At 40.0% G+C, this 19,436-nt stretch overlaps 1 protein-coding gene across 10 annotated transcripts in view; it reads right to left on the bottom strand.

The window, feature by feature from the left end:
* Nucleotides 1-19,436, bottom strand: part of MED12L (mediator complex subunit 12L) — a 318,600-nt gene that overhangs the window by 216,052 nt on the left and 83,112 nt on the right. For 8 of the 10 annotated variants that reach the window (XM_045812551.2, XM_045812561.2, XM_087870280.1 and 5 more), the window contains 4 exons: nt 11,096-11,227; nt 7,846-7,972; nt 5,486-5,700; nt 3,059-3,235 (listed from right to left, as the gene is read on the bottom strand). In XM_045812551.2, coding sequence (XP_045668507.2) covers nt 3,059-3,235; nt 5,486-5,700; nt 7,846-7,972; nt 11,096-11,227 — 651 coding nt within the window. Of the gene's footprint in view, nt 1-3,058; nt 3,236-4,102; nt 4,205-5,485; nt 5,701-7,845; nt 7,973-11,095; nt 11,228-19,436 lie in introns of all 10 variants that reach the window. The other 2 variants (XM_087870287.1, XM_087870286.1) reach the window with 2 other exon arrangements.

Here is a 19,436-nt window from a genome sequence, read left to right as displayed (position 1 = left end):
CAGGACTCGTCAAATGGCCTTAAAATAGACATGCCAGATACACACATAGCAAGACCTTGTAGGGAACACAGCACATGCTGGGCTGGTTGGCGCCACGTCTGAGTCTGACCCCACAGGGGGCCCGCAGCTCTCAGGATCACAACCTTTAGATCAAATTCTCTCTACTGCCAGTAATGCAGAAAGGACTCAATAGATGGTATAAAATAAAAGACTTATTTAGGAAAAAGAAGATTCAAAAGTTTAGATAACCATACCTGAGGCTTTGTGGGTTTTTTTTTTTTTTCATTTCAATAGCAAAAGCCTATATTACAACGATTGGTAATACATTTGCATTAGGGGCAGTGATTAAGAAATGGTGTTCCTGGCAGCTCTCTTGAGCACGAGCTCGCCCACTCTCACATCTCAAGAGTGCACTTTTCACTTTAATAAACTTTCCCGTGTTAGAAAGAAAGAAAGAAAGAAAGAAAGAAAGAAAGAAAGAAAGAAAGAAAGAAAGAAAGAAAGGAAGAGGTGTTCCTGGAAACTAACAAAACAAGTTTGATTCCAGAGTCATTTTCAGTTCTGTATTGAAAATAATTATTTTCTGAAGCTTGAACCCAAGACAACTATGGTGTACAATTTCAGTATCCCCTGAGCTTGAAGAGAATAACAGATGAGAAAAATGCACCCCAAAAAGTACCTATCACACTTGCACCACAGTGAGTCCTGGACAAATTCTAGCTAGCTAGTGGTCATGACAGGAGCCCCCCTCAGCTTCCCGTATCTGCCCCAGGATGTAAAGGGCACAGCTAGGCTACAGGCTGCTGGAAGGGCAGCCCACTAGAACCCGTGCTTGCTGACGGTCTAACGTGTTTTTACTGGCCGACAGATCAAGACAGGATTCATATGAGCATACATGAAACCACTAGTTTCTTTTCCTGAGTCTTTTGGTCAAGTCCCCATTAGTCTTCTCTCCTTGGTCTTCACTCACTAGGGCTACATCTTCAAGATGGGGCGGTGGGGGGGAACTTTTTTTTTTTTTTAAATCATAGTCTTATATGCTTCTCACATTCATGCATGATAGGTTAGTCAATTTTTCCCTCTTTATTAAGAAAGAGAACCAGACTCTCTACAGCATTCCCAATGTCAATGTTACATTAGTATATCCATTCGTTTCCCCTTACTGATGTTTTATTCTAAATGACACGCACAGTAAAGGGAGGCCTAAGGCAACTGGTGATAGAAGACTATTAAAAACTTGTATCCTACAACATTAATTTTCTAGCAGTTGTTTTATGATTGTATTACAGTTATGTCAGAATCCATCATGAGAGACTTAAACAGTAGAAATCATTCACACTCCTTCCTCTAAGGTGGTGGACAGTCTTTAGAATGTTACATGCTGTGAATGACTATGAAGCCAAGGATTACATGAACAACAGAATAAAGATGTCCATGCTTGGGTAGTGCCCTGCACACCAAGACACATGGAAGAGGGAGACCAGCAAAGCTCTACCTACCCAAGAGAGAAACACAGAATCCTCAACCAATTTCGACCATATCCAACATTTTGCTGTATTTGCTTTATTACCCCTCTCCTTTTTATTTAAATTAACTTTTCATTTTGGAATACTTTAAGATTTACAGAAAAGGTACACAGATAGTACAGCAAGTTCCCATATACTTTTCATCCAGTCTGCCCTAATGTTAATGTCTTACATCACCATGATACATTGGCCAAAAGTAGGAAATTCACACTGGTGCATTAACAGTTAACTAAACTCCAGACTTCAATATCCTGCCTCCCCCCACTTTTGACACCAACTATTTTAAGACCAATCCCAGACATTATAATAGTTCATCCATAAATTCTTCAGAACACATCTCTAAAATATCAGGCTACCCTTTCTCTTGCCCTAAATGCACAGTGAGATTGTTCCGTTATGTTGGAAATGAGTGATGTGTACAGGTACAGCAAAAAATAAGAAATAAAAATGTATTTAGCCAGTGATGAGCAAGAAAGAACTGTGGCAACTTTTGACATAGCTCTGGACACAGAAAAACTGACACCAAAAAGAAGATTCTTAATTGTAATAAAAAATACATGGCTGTAGTGATTTTGAAAGTTCCAAAACAACAAAAAAAAATTTAAAAATTAAGAAAATATTTAGTTTGCAGAGCAAAACTCAAGATATCCAGGAGATAACACTATATGTACACCTCACAATTACACTGTTTAAATAGTAATAATAGTGTGCAAAAAAAAAAAAAAAAAAGGCTCATTAAAATTTCTCTTAGAATTCCTGGAAAAAAAGTAAACCTAAAAATATAAACACATTTACAGATTTTGGCCCAATTTTCGTTAATATCAAAAAACCAATCTTGTTTCCCTTTAGTTAAAAAGCACGTCACTTGCTATGAGTTAAACACTAAATTTCCTGGTAAGTATTTCTCATATGCTGTTCAACTCTTAAATTCATCAGACTAATCCAAGTCCATGTCATATACAACTTCCTCTATGAAGCCTTAACCAACTTCTCAATCAGATCTCTCTCTCCCCTCCAATATTTATTCTTTGAGAGTGGAAGAGACCCAGGAATGTCAAACGGTTCACCTTCCATTGGGCACTTGGGTTTTTACTCATTACTGCATGTATTTATTGCGTATCATTTCACATTTGTCACTCTCCTATCTTATTCACCTTTCCTGTGTCCCGAAATTCTCATTCATCTGTGTAATACCAAGCACCTACCACAGTACAGGGGACATAAAAGCTACTCAGTAAATGAGCTTCAAATGAAGTGGGAAAGCACATTTAGACGTCATTTGCAGTCATGCAAATGCTCTTGATAAACGGATACTAATCTAGAAAATTCCACTAATTCTAGTTAGCCAGTAGTATCACATCACAAATTTGAACTACAACTGTACATATGCGATCCTAAGTATCATAAAAGAAGCAGTAAATGGAAAAACTCACCTGTTTCCGTATTTATTACTCAGGCAAGTAGAACAGTCGACAGTTAATGATTCTATAATGAAACAATCAGGTTCTCAACTGACTGAAGCCGTGACTTACCAGAGGTATGGGAAAATGTGTTGCATACTGCAGATGTCGCAGGAGGTCATAATTAGATGGAAAAATTAGCTCCCTGGGTTTTTCTCTCTTAAGCAACTTCTCACCATTAACAGACATTCTTCTGCCCAAGGAAGGGTTGGCATTCTCACAGGACTCTCCAGGCATGGGAGAAAAAATCTAAGTCATGTAAAACAAATGTTGGAGATTGTAAATGAGAGAGAACAACACCAAAACACCGTGACATACCAGAACTCCAAACACACAAGACACTCCTACACTCTCTCTTCCTTCTTTAAACACTGAGAAAATATATAAAGAAAATAAAGAAATTGTGTTAATTTCCACAAAAGTCATATTCAGATTAGTAGGAAACTACCAATATTATCTCCTATTTTGAAGAGGAGAAAATGACAACCACACATGTAAGAACTGTACAAAGCTACACTTCCCAGAGGACCAGAGACAACATCAGACTCATAAGTTAAGTGTTTCCTCATAGGGCTACATTTCCTACTAAAACATACACACAGAAATAATTAATAAAACTAATGAGTAACAGAAAAGTTTTAGTACCCCAAACAGTATGTTTTTTATAAAGCATCTCACTGAGATCCATAAGGAAGAAAATACTATAATGACATGAAGATAAAGTAGAAGTAGTATAACAAGTCCAGAGCCAGGCTATAATTTAAAAACTGAACACATACATAGCAAATCAACATGGACTGTCATGATGAAACTATACACGTATTCCTGAGATGAGGGTCTCAAAATGAACAAAAGAGTCACAGTTAACTAGGAGGACAGGAGTGTCCTAATCAACAAAGGAGGCAATGCAACCAAAACTAAGGATGACATGAAATGAGACAATTGCACAAGATGAGTGACTGTACCCTAGAAAGGAATATGGTAGGATCACATTTACATCACAGGTACACAAGTCATTCCAGTATACAGGGCAAGGAACAGAAGGACGGAGACAAGCTGGGATAAGGGTGGGGAAGAGGGGTTAATAGGCAATAAGAATTTGAAGGTTGAACCTACTGGAAATTCCGAACCAAAGTCAGTTTTAAAGTCATTCTTGTCTACTTCATCAAAAATATTAGTTCCTGAGTCAATGCCCATATGTGCCATTATAGTCTGTTCCTGATAATTGCCAGAGAAAGAAAGTGACACTGTAAATTGTGTAGTTCATTAAAAACTGAAGCTAAAATATGACAGTGATGTTTTTAACCACCCCAGGTCTTTTCTCTCCCTAGTATCAATTTTTCCCAAAAAAAGAGAAGGAAGTTTTAAGACATGAACTTGCTTTGCAAAATCACATTCTTTATCTTCATGAGATTTAACTTTCATGATACTTAAAGGAAAGAGCCCACAAACTTAAAACATCAAACTGGCCATAATGTCCCTCCTGCAGGCTATTCCCAGACACTTGCTCACCAAATTTTCTTAGAAAAATCTGAAACTATACCCAAGATTTAAGATACCTCGATATCCAAGAACAGAAAGGAAGAAACAGAAACATAAAAGAAGCATAAACAGGTAAAGTAACTTTAGTTTTTAGACTTTTATAACTTCTACTGTGGGCAAATTTGGAAACAACAGTATTTACATTAAGGAAATAATTTTTTAAATTCCTGTACCATTTGATCACCAAATCTTAAGAATAGAAACTATGAATCCACACATGTAATTCTAATGCCAGGTCTTTTAATTACAAGGATAACCAGTGTTTTAAAAATATTATCACAGTGTATGCTTAAGCTCTCACAGAACCATCATTAGGCTTGATTTTAAGGAACTGCCACAATCTCTCACCATTTTCCACTCTTTCCCTCTACCACCTCCATGCTTTCTGCCTTGAAAACTTCTTTAAGTATCTGGAACAATGTCCAAAACACCAGAAATTGGCAGAAAATTATAAAGTCATACTCACAGTATAAAATAATTTGTTGAAAACAATTCCACAACATTTGACCGTTTTTAATTAATTGAAATGAAAATATTATGTGTTATGATCAAAACAGGATTTCTCACTTCGTAGGAACGACAGAAGCAATGGATGAATTGGGGGAAAGATGTTCCTTAGAACAAGATTTTAGGCCAAAATCAGTCTGATTTTAAGGCAGAGCATTAAAGAAAAACTGGAAATTAGAAATACATAAAATTGGAAGCATATAATTCCTATAGAGTAAAAAATGTTATGGGCTATCAAATCTTTTCATTAATTTTAGAGTGTCCAAAAGAAAATTCTGGAATGTATATATTCCATATATTTTTCATAAGTGAGGAGTAGAGATAAATGAGTTCTATAACAGGAGAATACAATTAAAATGTGATCACCCTTCCACCACCAAATAATCTGCTCCAAGTGGTTTCCCAGCTGAGTGTTGTTTCAGGGCTGGGGAACCACTCCCAGGGCCATACCTCCATTTTCATGTCATGGTCCTTTGGGTAGTGTTCATCCACATTTTCTCCAGCCGGCGACCGCGGTCGGGTTGAGGCGGTGACGGATAAGTCTCCTCGAGATATGAGGGTGCACATGTATGCATCATGAGAGAAGACATCATGTCGGATGAACTCACAGAAAAGCAGCACCAGATTCACAAATTCCACCTTCTCACATTCACTATTTGGATCCGCTATGGAGAAACGAATCAACAATTCAGTCCCCTTAACATGGTAGGAAAAAAACACCAAATAGAAAGGTTTAACAAGGGGTGCCTGGGTGGCTCAGTGGGTTAAGTGTCCACCTTCAGCCCAGGTCATGCTCTCAGCATCCTGGGATCGAGCCCACATTGGGCTCCCTGCTCAGCGGGGGAAGCAGGGAGGGTCTGCTTCTTCCCTGCCCTCCCCCCACCACCTCCCCACTCTCTCTCTCTCTTTCTCTCTCGAATAAATTTTTTTTAAAAGCAAATCTTAAGGAAAAAAAAAAGAGGAAGGCTTAAGAACATTTTCATATATTTTTTTTACACAATATTTGTTATTGGAAAATGTACTATGAGATGCCAAGCATTTTGTGCAGAGCAGGCACAGGGGTTTTGACTGCCCCTCTGTACTTGAAAAATAGTATCCAGTATGCTAAGCACAATTTCAAGTTTAAAGATAGCAGTCCCCGGCAAATGAGTAACCCCTTAAGTAATAACAGAAACACACAAAATTTCAGGTAAGGGGGGAAGAAAAAAGAGCCAAACTGCTCTCCTCTGGTTTTACTATTAAAACAGCTCGTGACTGTTTTCATAGCTTGAGAGTATCTGTGTATTTGTGATGTATGTGTGTGTACCTTTCAAGGGACACGTCACAATAAAATAATTCCAAAAGTACTTGAAAAGACAAGTACATGGGATCCACTAAAAAGAGGGAAGCTGTAATTCAAAAAGGCACAAAGATGGAGCTCTCCAGTCTCTCTCAGTTCATGGCCAGTATATTTAACTCACGTTACAATTTTTAACACTGCAGCTGCACTCTGAAACTTTGTACCCTTGAAAGAGGTTAAAAAATGTTAAGAGCAACCCTTCAAAGCTGGGGCCCTGCTCCATCACGCTCACCAACGGCCACGGAGGCACACGGATGGATCCAGGGAACGGCAAGTGCGTTCCTTAACAGGTAAGCCTTAGCGTCTGCATCGTCCCCCACCGGAGTCAGGGGCCCACAGCATCTGCACAGCGGCCCAGCACAGCTCTCTCTGGCAGCAGGGAGTGGCAGCCAGAACAAGCAGGGGCATGGAGGAGGAAGAACAAACAGGAGTGGGGACGCGGGGAGGGAAACAAAGAGCTACTGCGTAGCCATCTCCCCCAGAAATACGAGAGAAGTGAGGGCAGCTAACGTCCACTCCTGATCATCTACTTTGTACTCTCTAGGATCTCGTCTGTCCTGCATTTTTCTGCTTCCTCCTCCATGTTTCGCTATAGCTGCCTACCTTGCAACCACCGGTGTGGCTCCGGCTCTTGCTCTCTCCCGAGCCCAGAACAGCCACCAAGTCACTTAAAGAACCTCACCCACAAGCATCATTCAACCAAAAACAAGGGTCTTCTCAGAGGAATCAGAAGCAGTACTATTTCCTGCTGCTTTGCCTCCTTCTTCACAACAAACCTGTCCCTCCTGCCCCCTCCATGCATTTTCTCCCCCTTTCTATCACTTTTCACTTTATGCCATTTTTCTGTTGTTTCAGCACTATCTACCTGAAGACTCACCCTGCTGTACTTTGTCACATGAAAGCCTCAGAATAAAGCCTCAAGACCACTGAGCACACACAAATGAATTTAAGTGTCCATTTACAGTATAAATCCACTGCGCTTATAATCCCAAATCCTCCCCACAAACAACAGAATAAAAGACGACAAAATAGGAGATGACAGAACATCTCAGAGTGTAGGCAAGCAGCTAGCCATCTGCACAAATTATCTCCTTACATCAAGGACCTGGTTATAAAGTACTTTTATCTGACTTTTATTTGACTTTTCCCCCTTTTCTTATCAGGAGTTAGAAAATGAGAAATTTTGAAAACAGTGCAAAAAGAGAAAGTTCCTAATCACAATAGTGATTAGACAGTGAAACATCAGAGGACCTTGGCTCCTCTGTTTTGGTAAGAACAGTCTCTGCAGCTCACCTAATTTTAAAATTGCATAGAAATCTCCATTAAAAACATGCAACAAAACTTTGCTCAGTAAAATATACATTATATTCAACACCAAGAATTCTTGATTAAGATGCAAGTAAGAAAGAAAAAGAAGAAGAATTAGCTCCAATCTCTTATTTAAGATCTAGAAGGAAAGAACTTTACTTACATAATGAGGGGGCCTGTGTATCTAAAAACCTTAGTAGAACATTCTGGAAAACAGGCAAACTAGATCCAGCAAGAGAGGCTGAAGAAATGGACTCCTTCTCATCTAACACCTCTGATTCACCACATCTCTAAGATTAAAAATAAACAAGCACAGTTAATTACAGAGGGCAATGTAGCCACAATGGGTCATGAATTTGGTAGTTTTTTATTAACATTTAAATTCTCAGAAAAAAACATGCAAAATTAATTGAGATTTCTGTACTTATTTGAGGGCTATGCATCGTAGGTAAATATAATTTCTGAATGTTCTGAATGTTCTGAATGTTAACTACCCCAGAACAATTCAAATGATTTCAAAGGACACCCATGAAAAACATTATTCAAGTGAATTATAAACTGTACCACATGGTATAACTATCCACTGAATATACCGCATAGTACAATAAACTACTCATTATCCCTATGCAAAAATTGCTAAAAAATAATTTCAAGTTGTCTTCATTTTTAAATAGCTCATGCTTAACTATATATACTTCCCCTGAGAAGCTTTCTGGCATTTTTTTTTTAAGATTTTATTTATTTATTTATTTGACAGAGAGAGAGGCAGCGAGAGAGGGAACACAAGCAGGGGGAGTGGGAGACGGAGAAGCAGGCTTCCAGCTGAGCAGGGAGCCCGATGCGGCGCTCGGGTCCAGAACGCTGGGATCATGACCTGAGCCAAAGGCAGACACTTAACGACTGAGCCACCCAGGCGCCCCCGGACATATTATTATTGAGTTTGATTTTTCTGTGTTTGTTCTTGCTAGGTTAGTGTATTTACAAGTGTGAGCAGGGAGTGTTGGGAAGTGTGGTGTCAAATGAGAAAGCGAACATAATTCCTCTGATAAGATTCTTTCACTCATCACATTTCACCAGTTAAGATCTCTTAGAACCTGTGGCATCTGCACAGTTGATGAAACATAGATCTAGAGAAGCTGCTTACCTTCTGCATTCAAGACAGAACTTACTAGAAGACCAGAAAAGATATAGTTCAAAAGCAATCGGAACCCTGTTTTCTCTTCTTTTTCATATCCCTTTGACCTTCCCATTTTTCAACATCTTTTCTTTCATAGTAATATATTCATTATTACATTAAGATACTACCTCCCTAATCCATCCTCTCTTTACAAAGGTCAAATTTTGAAAATGGTGACATTCGATAGCAATCAATTATCTTAACCACCTCTGAGAGAATATATTTTTTAGAAGTGGATACATTTGCACCTATTAAAATTACAAAGTCAGCTGTGTAAGCCTCTTCTGAAAGTGTGTGTTTCTAGAACACACTGGAAGAAGGGATGCTCATGAGACACAACAACCCAGAAAGTGCAACTAAATTTGAGAAATTTAACTTCAGTTACGAAAGTTTAACCACGGCAATTCACAAAATAGTCTGTCTATTCATAGGGGAAAAAAGCAATGAAACACCTTTCCTAATCTGCACATTGCAAAATGGGTCTTGTGTTTCACACCTTACTTAACCCAGTATCTTCAAGCCCCAACTGGAACAATGTGACCCTTTTTATTTGGTGAATACTACTTCCCCAACGGGAGGAGAGAGATGTCTATGGATGTATTCTTCTTATTTCATTTTTTAAGAGCTTGACGGGAAAGAGTATTATCGGTAAGAGAACAGCTAAGTTCTCATCCACTCATACAACATTTTCTGAGCATCAACTATGCACTGAACACTATTCTGGTGCCAAAGACACAACATTGAACAGGGTGGGCAAGGTCCCCACTGTCAAGCTTACGTTCTAGAGGGCAGTAGGCAGGCATTAAGTAAGAAGCCAATGAGGACAGTACAACAGACTGCTGTAAAGAAGAGCCTGCAGGGTGGGTGATGGAGCACCTTCCCGAGGAGGTGACACACGTTGAGCTAGGAATGCTAGAAAGCCACACTTCCTAAACTGGGAATGGCAGAAAGGAACTGGTCGTGTGAAGACTGGGGAGCACTGTGCCAGCCAGAAGGAACAGCAAGCCCAAGGTCCCAAGGCAGAAGTTGGTTTGGTGTGCTAGAGGCACAGGAGGGCCACGGCGGCTGCGGCTGTGACCCAGGGGACAAATACTGAGACAAGGAGGGAAAGGCAGGCCAGGGAGGCCATACAGAGACTCTGGGGACACAGCAAAGAGCCATCAGGAGTCTGAGTAAGGGGACAACATGATCTGCTTCCAGTTTGAAAAGACTGCTGTGGCTGCTGTGAGGAGCAAGTGTCAGATGAGCGAGGGAGCAGAGGGGAGGGGGCCCTGCACGGTCTGGCTGAGGGTGAGAGGGCGGGCCACTCACATCACACACAGCCTTCCTCCTGGCCAGCCCTCCGGATGTTACTGGCAGATAAGGGCGCTAGCTTAAAAATCTTCCCTTCAACAAATGTTCACGTTGATCAAGTTAGCTTTGTTTTTCTTTCCTTTAAAATCCATTTCTGAAGCTTTAAATGCTCTCTCTGGGGCCAGAATACAATCTCAAAACTAATACAAATTGGTATCTGTGATCTCAAAATCAGAACTGCCTCAAGAAAATATTTCCAGATCCACTAAAGTATTCTGTAGCTTTAAAATTCAAAAAGTTGGTGTATATTATATACATTTCCGTGTGTGTGTGTGTGTGTGTGTGTATATATATATATATATATATATATATATATATATATATACACACACATACATACATAAAGGTACATAATACAAAACATATATATGTGAATGCCTGTCTCAACCTCATATAGGGAGAGGTCTTTGTTCTAAATCAGATGTTAGGGGTGCCTGGGTGGCTCAGTCAGTTAAGCGTCTGCCTCTGACTCAGGTCATGACCCCAGGGTCCTGGAATCGAGTACCGCATAGGGCTCCTTGCTCACCGGGGAGCCTGCTTCCCCCTTTACCTGCTGTTCCCTGCTGCTTGTGCTGTCAAGTAAATAAATAAAATATTTCTTTAAAAATTAAATTAAATTAAATTAAATAAATAAATAATCCGCCATTAAAGTTTTATTTTAAAAGATACAATTTTAAATTAGTCCAGAATATAAATTATTGGCTTCATCAACTGAGACAGATCCTGTATGTAGCCCTTATGTGAATTTGTACATGCTCCCTTTTTCCCTTGGAGAAAAAAAAAAAAAAAAAAATAGCGTTAACAACTAAGAAAAAAGAATCCTCTCCAAAACAGTTATTTTTAAATGATGGCATTCCAATAGCAGAAAGAAAACTGATCCTACCTCTGCCTCGATTTCCGCCTGCCTCTTCTCCAGGAGCTTTGCCACAGCCATGGCCCTGTGCTTGCCCGACCGTTTGCAGCTCACTGCCCACTCACACAGCAGTGTCACCACGGCTTCGTCATTGGGGGCGACCTACGGTCAAGAGAAAGGGGGACCAGCCATGTCAAGTGAGGCATTCACCCAATGACAGGAAACAAACAATGGAACTTTAAGTGCTTTTAAAGCTTTCTTTAGTTAAGCTTTCTTACGTTTTATTATAGTCATTTTAGAAAACGCTCCCAAATCCTTCCTAATTGAAGTATGAAGAGCAACATTTTAATGACAAGGAAGCAAATCACTTCCTAGAACAGCTCAATCTGTGACAATTTCAAGGGAATTAGAGTCTCCTTGCATATGCCTTCATTGACACAGAATCATCACCCAGCCCCACTGACCCTCCAGAATTCAACACCAAAAGCCACAAGAGAAGAGGAAACTGACCACTGAATATCCGGAAGAGCTGTTACCAACCCCAAGCACTCACTCCACTGTTGACCCCCTCTCTCTCAGAGCCTCACTTACTACCTAATCCTAACATGCCAGGTCATCAGGTCACCCACTCCAACAAGACCTGGAGGGGAGGCCGCAATGCTGACCAAAGACTCACTGCATTACAAACAACAAACATGAAAAATGACAACCAAGCATCAGAAAGAAACAGAAGTTAAAAGCAGACACAGTTAGCAGAGCACAGTATATCCTGGGTCTATGCAGGGCTCAGCACTGTCACCGGAACTATGCACTGTGGTTGCCATGGCCTAGAAATGGGCACCACAGACTGAGGATCAGAGGGGTCAAAGAACGGTCACAGGAACCCAGTGACATGAATTAGGGACAGGTAGGAGTTAGGACATAAGAGGAATCATCCTTTTATGTAACCTCACCTTTCCCTTTAGAGGATCCAAGCCAACCAATGTGACATCAATTGCTAGCTTTTAATATTTGTCCAGTTGTATAGACACTAAGCCGGAACTGGATAATCACAGTATTGGCATTTATGTGAGGAGTCCTTAACTTTTTAGAATCCATAAGCTCAATGAAGATTATAGTAACTGTAAACACACTCCCAGGAAAAATATGCAGATATACACACATAAATCTAGCACAACTTCTCAGAAAGTTCATGGACTCTGGGAAGACATCCAAGAATCCTTGGATAAGAATCCCTAATCAGCTTGTAGATAGTAGCAAACAATTTAGATCATGAAAATCAGTTTGTTCCAAGATTCTTAGTCATCCTGCCCTAAATTTGTTTAAACACATATTGACTCAAACAAAGAAATATTATCTAGGGCAGATGTCAAAAGCTTTTGGTCTCTTAATTTAAATTAAGAGAAATAACTCAATTAAAATATATAAAGATCGAACATAACATTTAAAAAAGAAAGCAGACTAGAAGGAATGTTTGCCTGGATTCAATCTAATCCAGAGAAAAGTAAAAATACAGAAGTCAATTCAGTGAAGTACCACATGCTTCGACTTAGATGATAGAGAACAAAAGGAGTTACCCTAAAAATACTACCATTAGTTTTTAATAAATTAATGTAGTCAGTAATGTGCATCATATCCACATTTACAAAGTTTGTATTTTCTTCTGCATCGTTAAAATAAGATGAAAACAGCCTACAAAGGAATAAATAACTGACTCACTCAACTTAAGTAATAGGCTCTTCTTGACCTAAAGATGCACACAGAATAGCACATATAAGGGAAAACAGTTCTTTTTAACACATCCAGACAGGACTACTGGTTTGAAGTCATGTGCTAGAAAATAAGCCCCAGGAAGGAGTCAATTCACTTCCAAAAGCACTTATTAAGTACCCCTGCTAGGCACTGAGGAAACAAAAATTTAAAAGACCTGGCCCCTGTTCTCTGAAAGTTCACCTTCAAGAAAGAAAAGCAGAAAGACAACTAATCATAAAGCCACAAGATGTGGGGTGCCTGGCTGGCTCAGTTGGAGAAGACTCTTGATCCTGGGGTCATAAGTTCAAGCCCCATGTTGGGCGTAGAGAGTACTTAAATAAATAAAGAAAATAAACAAACAAAATAAACGTTAAAAAAAAAAAAAAAGCTACAAGACGTTTTGACAACATGGAGGAGGAAATAATTAAGTCTGGCTATCTGCACCTTCCATATCTCATAGGCAATGAGCATCCATCAGTCCCAGCTTACAGACATCTGAGATTTTAACCTGAAGACAGGAGGGCCTGCAGTCTGCCTGCTATAGCTGTGCTCTCAATTTGCAATTATTAGGAAATAAGTGTATTAAGAAAATCCAAGGAAAACGCTGAAAGATTAAATTTTTATTAAAATATAAAATTTTATTACAGCAATTTTCTTGTATGGGCATATAATTGAAATTATATGCCCATAATCTATTTTCAACCAACAAATATTTTCCAATACTGGCCAGATTCAAACAGTGCAAAGTCCACTCCTTTTGGAATATCAGATGGACTGTCAAATAATGCCAGTCCTTCCTTAGGCTATTGGAGTGCTGGGGATGCAGGAATAGATAAGTTCTGCTCTATTTTAAAAGAAACAGTAAGATATTACAAAAGATGTTTTATTACTAACTTCTCAGGAAATCATATTGGAAAATCAGGTCACATGATACCAACTTGAAAGCAAACTATCCCTGCAATATCAATAATTACATATTTATAAATTTGGGTCATAATATACTTCACCAGTTCTTTATTACTGAAAAATTATTTTTTAGTTATAATTTTATAATTTCAGCATATTTTTCAGGATGATTGTTCAACGAGAACTCCCCCTGCAACCCCTACTAGTTACTACAAAGTTTTGATTCACATCTTAAGCTATTTTTACCAAAAGGCCTCTTCCAGCTTCCACTATCAAACACGAGGATATCCCGCTTTTTTCACTCTAAGTACCAGTTCCAGGACATATCCAATTAGACATGATCAACGTGCATACAAACAGACACCCATGGATGGCTCCCACTCCCCCACATACAGATCCCTGCACCCCTCCCCCACTACTCTGCATCAATCAATGCTTGTAAAGTTAGAGGATAGTTCCCATTTGCCTACCAGATGCTATCTTACAAATTAATTCAAATAACTGTCAACACGACATCATAATTTCAAATATGTAAATTGAAATGCATTCTCACCCTATAAACAAATTTCTAAGAATATTAAGCTCCATTTCTTTAAAACAATAATTACTTGTTAAGTGAAATTTAGTAAATATGATTTTAACACATAATAACTTCAAAGCAAAAATTTCAGGAAATTTAGGAGTTCAAGATATAAACTATAGTCCATGTCTTCAACAAGATGGTAATTAAGTGGGACAGACATACATGTATACAAATAATCTGGAAATGGAAAGAAAAGGAAATGAAGGAAATGAAATGGAAAGGAAAAAGGGAAATGAAATTATCTCAAAGTCAACATTTAACAGGAGCCGAGAGAGAAGCCTGAAGGAAACTACCAGATGCTTCCTTTTAGAAAGTGGCTTTTGGGAAAAATCTTGAAGAGTGAGTTAAATTTCAAGAGAGAGATGAACAAGAGGAGAGACGAATATGTAGGAAATAGAATAACGTCCCCACCCCTAAAAATGTCCACATGCTAAAGCCAGGACATGGGAATACATTACCTTAAATGACAAAAGGGACTTTGTGGCTGTGATTAAATTCAGGATGTGGACAGGGGGGAATTATCCCGGATTAGTGGGTGGAACCAATGCAATCACAGGGGTGGCTGAGAGTCAAAGAGATATGAGAGGAGAAGCAGGAGCCAGGGTCAGGGAGAGACTGGAAGATGCTGTGCTGATGACTCTGGAGATGGAGCAAGGGGACACAAGCTAAGGAATGCAGGCGCCTTCCAGAAGCTGGGAAACATGAGGAAACGGATTCTCCCCTAGAGCCCCCCTAAGAATGCAGCCCGAAATGATACCTTGATTAGAGCCCAGTAAGATCATAACCTCCAAAACTGCAAAGAGAATAAATCTGTGTTGTTTTTAAGCCATTAAATTTCTGGTAACTTGCTATGGCAGCAATAGGAAATTACTTCAAAGTAGTTTTAAACCAGCACATAAAGTGGTACACAGGAGTGCCTGGGTGGCTCAGTCTCCCTTTGGCTCAGGTCATGATCCTGGAGTCCTGGGATCAAGGCCCGCATGGGGCTCTCAGTGGGAAACCTGTTTCTCCCTCTCCCTGCTACTCCCCTTGCTTATGCTCTCTCACTCTGTCAAATTAATAAGTAAACTCTTTAAAAAAAAAAAAAAAAGTGGCAAACATGGGTGTGGTTCAAGGAATTAGAAGAGCAGAGGACTACTGGTCAAGTGGCAAATACAGGAAGGCTACATACAGTTAAAAATCTGGGGAAAAGGCTTAACGATACCACACTGAAAAAGAATACCATGAAGTAGATAGAAGCCTCATTAATTCATTTACTTAGTAATCAGTAAGTATATCTTGAATACCTACTTTGCCAGGCCCTCTTTTAGGCACTAGATAGAGACTCTCACATACTATTTTGTAGGAATAAAAATTGGTAATTCTCTTCAGGATGTAATTCCTACTATCTAACAAGAGTCTTTTTTTTTTTTTTTAAAGACTTATTTATTTATTTGTCAGAGAGAGCACACAGGCAGAGGGAGAAGCAGGCTCCCCCGTGAGCAAGGAGCCCGATTGCAGGGCTTGATCCCAGGACCCTGGGATCAGGACCTGAGCCGAAGGCAGACGCTACCAACTTAGCCACCCAGGCATCCCTAACAAGAGTCTTAAAAATATTCATATTAGGGCACCTGGGTGGCTCAGTTGGTTGGGTGTCTGCCTTCAGTTCAGGTCATGATCCCGGGGTCCTGGGATAGAGCCCCATGTCAGGCTCCCTGTTCAGTGGAGAGTCTACTTTTCCCCTCTCCCTCTGTCTCCTTCTTCCTATTCATGCTAAGAAATAAAACCTATATATATGTGTATTTTCATATCATTTGTTCCAATAATTCAATCTCTGAAAACATAAACCAAGGAAATTATCTGAAAGTAAGAAGACAGGAGTGTTCAAGTCATCAGTGAAGCATGATACTAAAACACTCTCCCCTTTCTAGCCGGAGAAGCTGACAGATTCCCTCTGAAATGTGAAGGAGGTTCATAACGGACCAAATCAGAGAAAACAGGGTGAACTCACAGGAAGGGAAAGGTCCTTATGGACAGTTCACAGGCAGGAGCATTTGCCTGCAGCAATGAACTACAGGCATTTTTGTGGTGTTTTACTTTTATTTCTATTTTTCTGCAGACAAATGGTGATATTTCAGTATCTAATTACAGACGTATAAATAAGGAAGGCAGACTGGAGAGGCCTGCCACTGAACAAAGGAAAAGGGAAGTCAAAGACACGTGATTACCGTAAGGCTCAAATCCCCTCCGACAGCATCCTCCCCTCTCAGACACGGTCAGCTCCCCGCCAGCCCACCACTCCTCCCTTCTTCCAGAAGCTGCACCCCTACTTCTTCTAGGGATAATGCTCTTCCTCCTGCTCCAGGGGACTCACGGAGGGGAACCCCATCCTCTCAGCTTTAGTGCTACACTCTGGATTGGGGTCTTCGATAGGCAATGAAGACTTGAGGCAATTCTTTGGTCACAAGAAAAAAAAAATCACTCTATCAGGTACTCCTCAGGTATGCTGCTCCATGCTCAATCTTGTAAAACATTTAGGATACTAAGAGACTAGGCCTGACCAGATGAAACTGTTTCTATCGGACCAAAAATATTTTTCAGAATAGGTTTTCTGCAATAGGTATTGCTTATTCTAGTCATTAATAAAATCGTAGCATTTATTAACTCACAAATGCAGACACAACAAAAATTAGAAGCTCAAAGTTCTTGACCTTAAATGTAAATCTTTTCAGTCATTTTTTTTTAAGATTTATTTGAGAGCACAAGTGAGTGAGCATGTGCGTATGTAAGTCAGGGGCGGGGGGGGGGGGGCAGAGGGAGAGGGACAGAATCCCAAGCAGACTCTGTGCTGACTGAAGAGCCCCGCATGGGGCTTGATCTCACAACCCTGAGATGATGATGTGAGCCAAAATCAAGAGTCAGATGTTTAACTGACTGAGCCACCCAGGTGCCCCTCTTTCCAGTCGTTTTTAATGAAAATTTAAAACATAAAATAACTTAGTATGGACTTATAATCACCCTCAAAATCACTAATAAAGATATGATGGCAAATTTGCAGGTGGTAATAAGGATAATTAACATTTATTGAGTGCTTACTCAATTTACAGTCCGACATTGCAATAAATGTGTTTCAGGAATTATTTTAGTCTTTACTACCTATGAGCGAGTTATCATTGCCATTTTACAATTAAGGAACCCAAGGCATAGAGATGTTAAATGGCTTGTCCAAGATCACTCAGCTAATTAATAAAACTCTTGCCACAACATAAATCTTGGGAAACAAACTAAGTACAGCAACACTATGTGTTCAAAAGAACCCGGGGAGGTAATCTTGACCCTCCTCCTTGAGTATACCATGGCCTTTGTGTGAGCTCCAAGCCTCCCTGGGCTCTTCTGCCTCCACTCCTAATGCTTACAACATTGGAGTATTCTGCTCTCTTGTGCAGAATATTACTTCCATGTAATATGCATCTTTCACAACATGGCTTCCTGGTTACTCGATCTCCAGCTAGTGGTTTCAAATAATCCGTTAGGAAGTGGAGGCGCACCTCTGAGAACTAGGAAAGGAAAGCCCTTTATCATCTCAAACACTGTAATGGAGAGCTGGAGCCTTCAGGAGCAGTAACAGGCGGCTTTTCACATTGGTCCCTCATCACAGAAAGCCAGACTTTAATAGTCCACGGCATGCAGCCCAAGTCTGCAATCACATAGAGGCAACTAGGATACAGAAAAACGAAAGAGACAGACAGAAACAGAGAAATTGAGCCATGGCCAGAGAAAAAGCACCAAACCAGGGGGTCAAGAATCTGAATTCTAGCCACGGCATAAATTAAAACATGTAATCATGGCAATAATAATATTAACATTTGTAAATTTCCAACCACAGGTAGTAGCAGAAGTAATAGTTAAAAATATCTGTCAAGCAGGCACTGGGTGTTTCACACCCATCATCTCTAATCTCCACAACAAACTCTGAAGGAGGTCTTGCTATTCCCATTTGACAGATAAGAAAACTGAGGTTCAGAGGCTATGATGGCCAAGGGCACAGAGATTTAAAGTGGCAAAACTAGGAGACCTAATTCCTAATTCCAAAGCCCATTCTTTCTGCTGCTCCCAACATCACTGAATCAAGATCCCTGGAAGCACAAGGAGCATCACTGGTCCATGGAAATCTCTCAAGCAGCTCACACACACCCCAGGAAGCTGCTAAGCCCCACTCCCATCAGCCACTGCCACCCACTGTTCCAGCCAGACTTACAACCAAACGGACATGCGGAAAATGAATTACCAAAGACTTCGTTCCTCCTCTAATACCTGCTAGACCAGATGCCCATGTAAGTCAAGGATTTGTCTTCTTCATGGTTTTATATACAGCATCTACCACAGTGTCTGGGACACAGTAGATTCAATAGATAGTTTTCACCATAGAATAAAAGCAACACTATAGTACATGAAACCAAACGCAAAAACAAGGTAAGATGGGGGGTAGTCAATGGTGGGAGGAGTTTACATTTTATTCCCCTCCCCAAAACACACATGCACTGACTTAATAGGGAAAAGTATCTGACAATCTAACAGCTGATTAAGTGTGAAGTACTAGATGTATTCTCATTCCCAATTTAGTGAGTCAAGGATGCTGGTTCCAACACTATTACTTTGCATCATTCTGAAGGACTTAGCCAATGGGAAGAAAGAGTAAATATTTGAAAGGATATGGCAACATTACTAGAGCTTACATAAAATGATTATCTTCCTCCACCAACCCAGAGAACTAAAAGACTTTATTAGAATAAAAGAGTTGACCGCCATGAGTAGAACAAGAACAAGCAAAAAGTGATGGGCAATATTAAGCAGAGAGGGGAAAAAACCGTGCAGAATATTTTGTAGAACGCAGTCCATTTATGTCCTCCGACCTGTGTTCATACATAGGTACATAAATGCCCAGGAAAATATCGAAAGGCTATGTTCCGAAATGAACAGTGCTTACTGCTCATGTATGTAATGAGCATTTGCTCTACAGTATGCCCTGCTCTAATGCCTTCACTGCAGTGCTATGACTGTTGGGCAAACTGAGGCCTGAAGGTTAAGTAACTCACTAAATGTCTCAAAGCTACTAGGTCACTAACCTAGGAGTCCAATCCATGCTACGTG

The sequence above is a fragment of the Ursus americanus genome, chromosome 20 (genome assembly GCF_024610735.1).
Source record: "Ursus americanus isolate L20-20 chromosome 20, mUrsAme1.1.p, whole genome shotgun sequence".
Taxonomy (NCBI): Eukaryota; Metazoa; Chordata; class Mammalia; order Carnivora; family Ursidae; genus Ursus; species Ursus americanus.
Note: the sequence above shows the minus strand (reverse complement) of the source record. Positions and strands in the feature narration are given on the sequence as shown.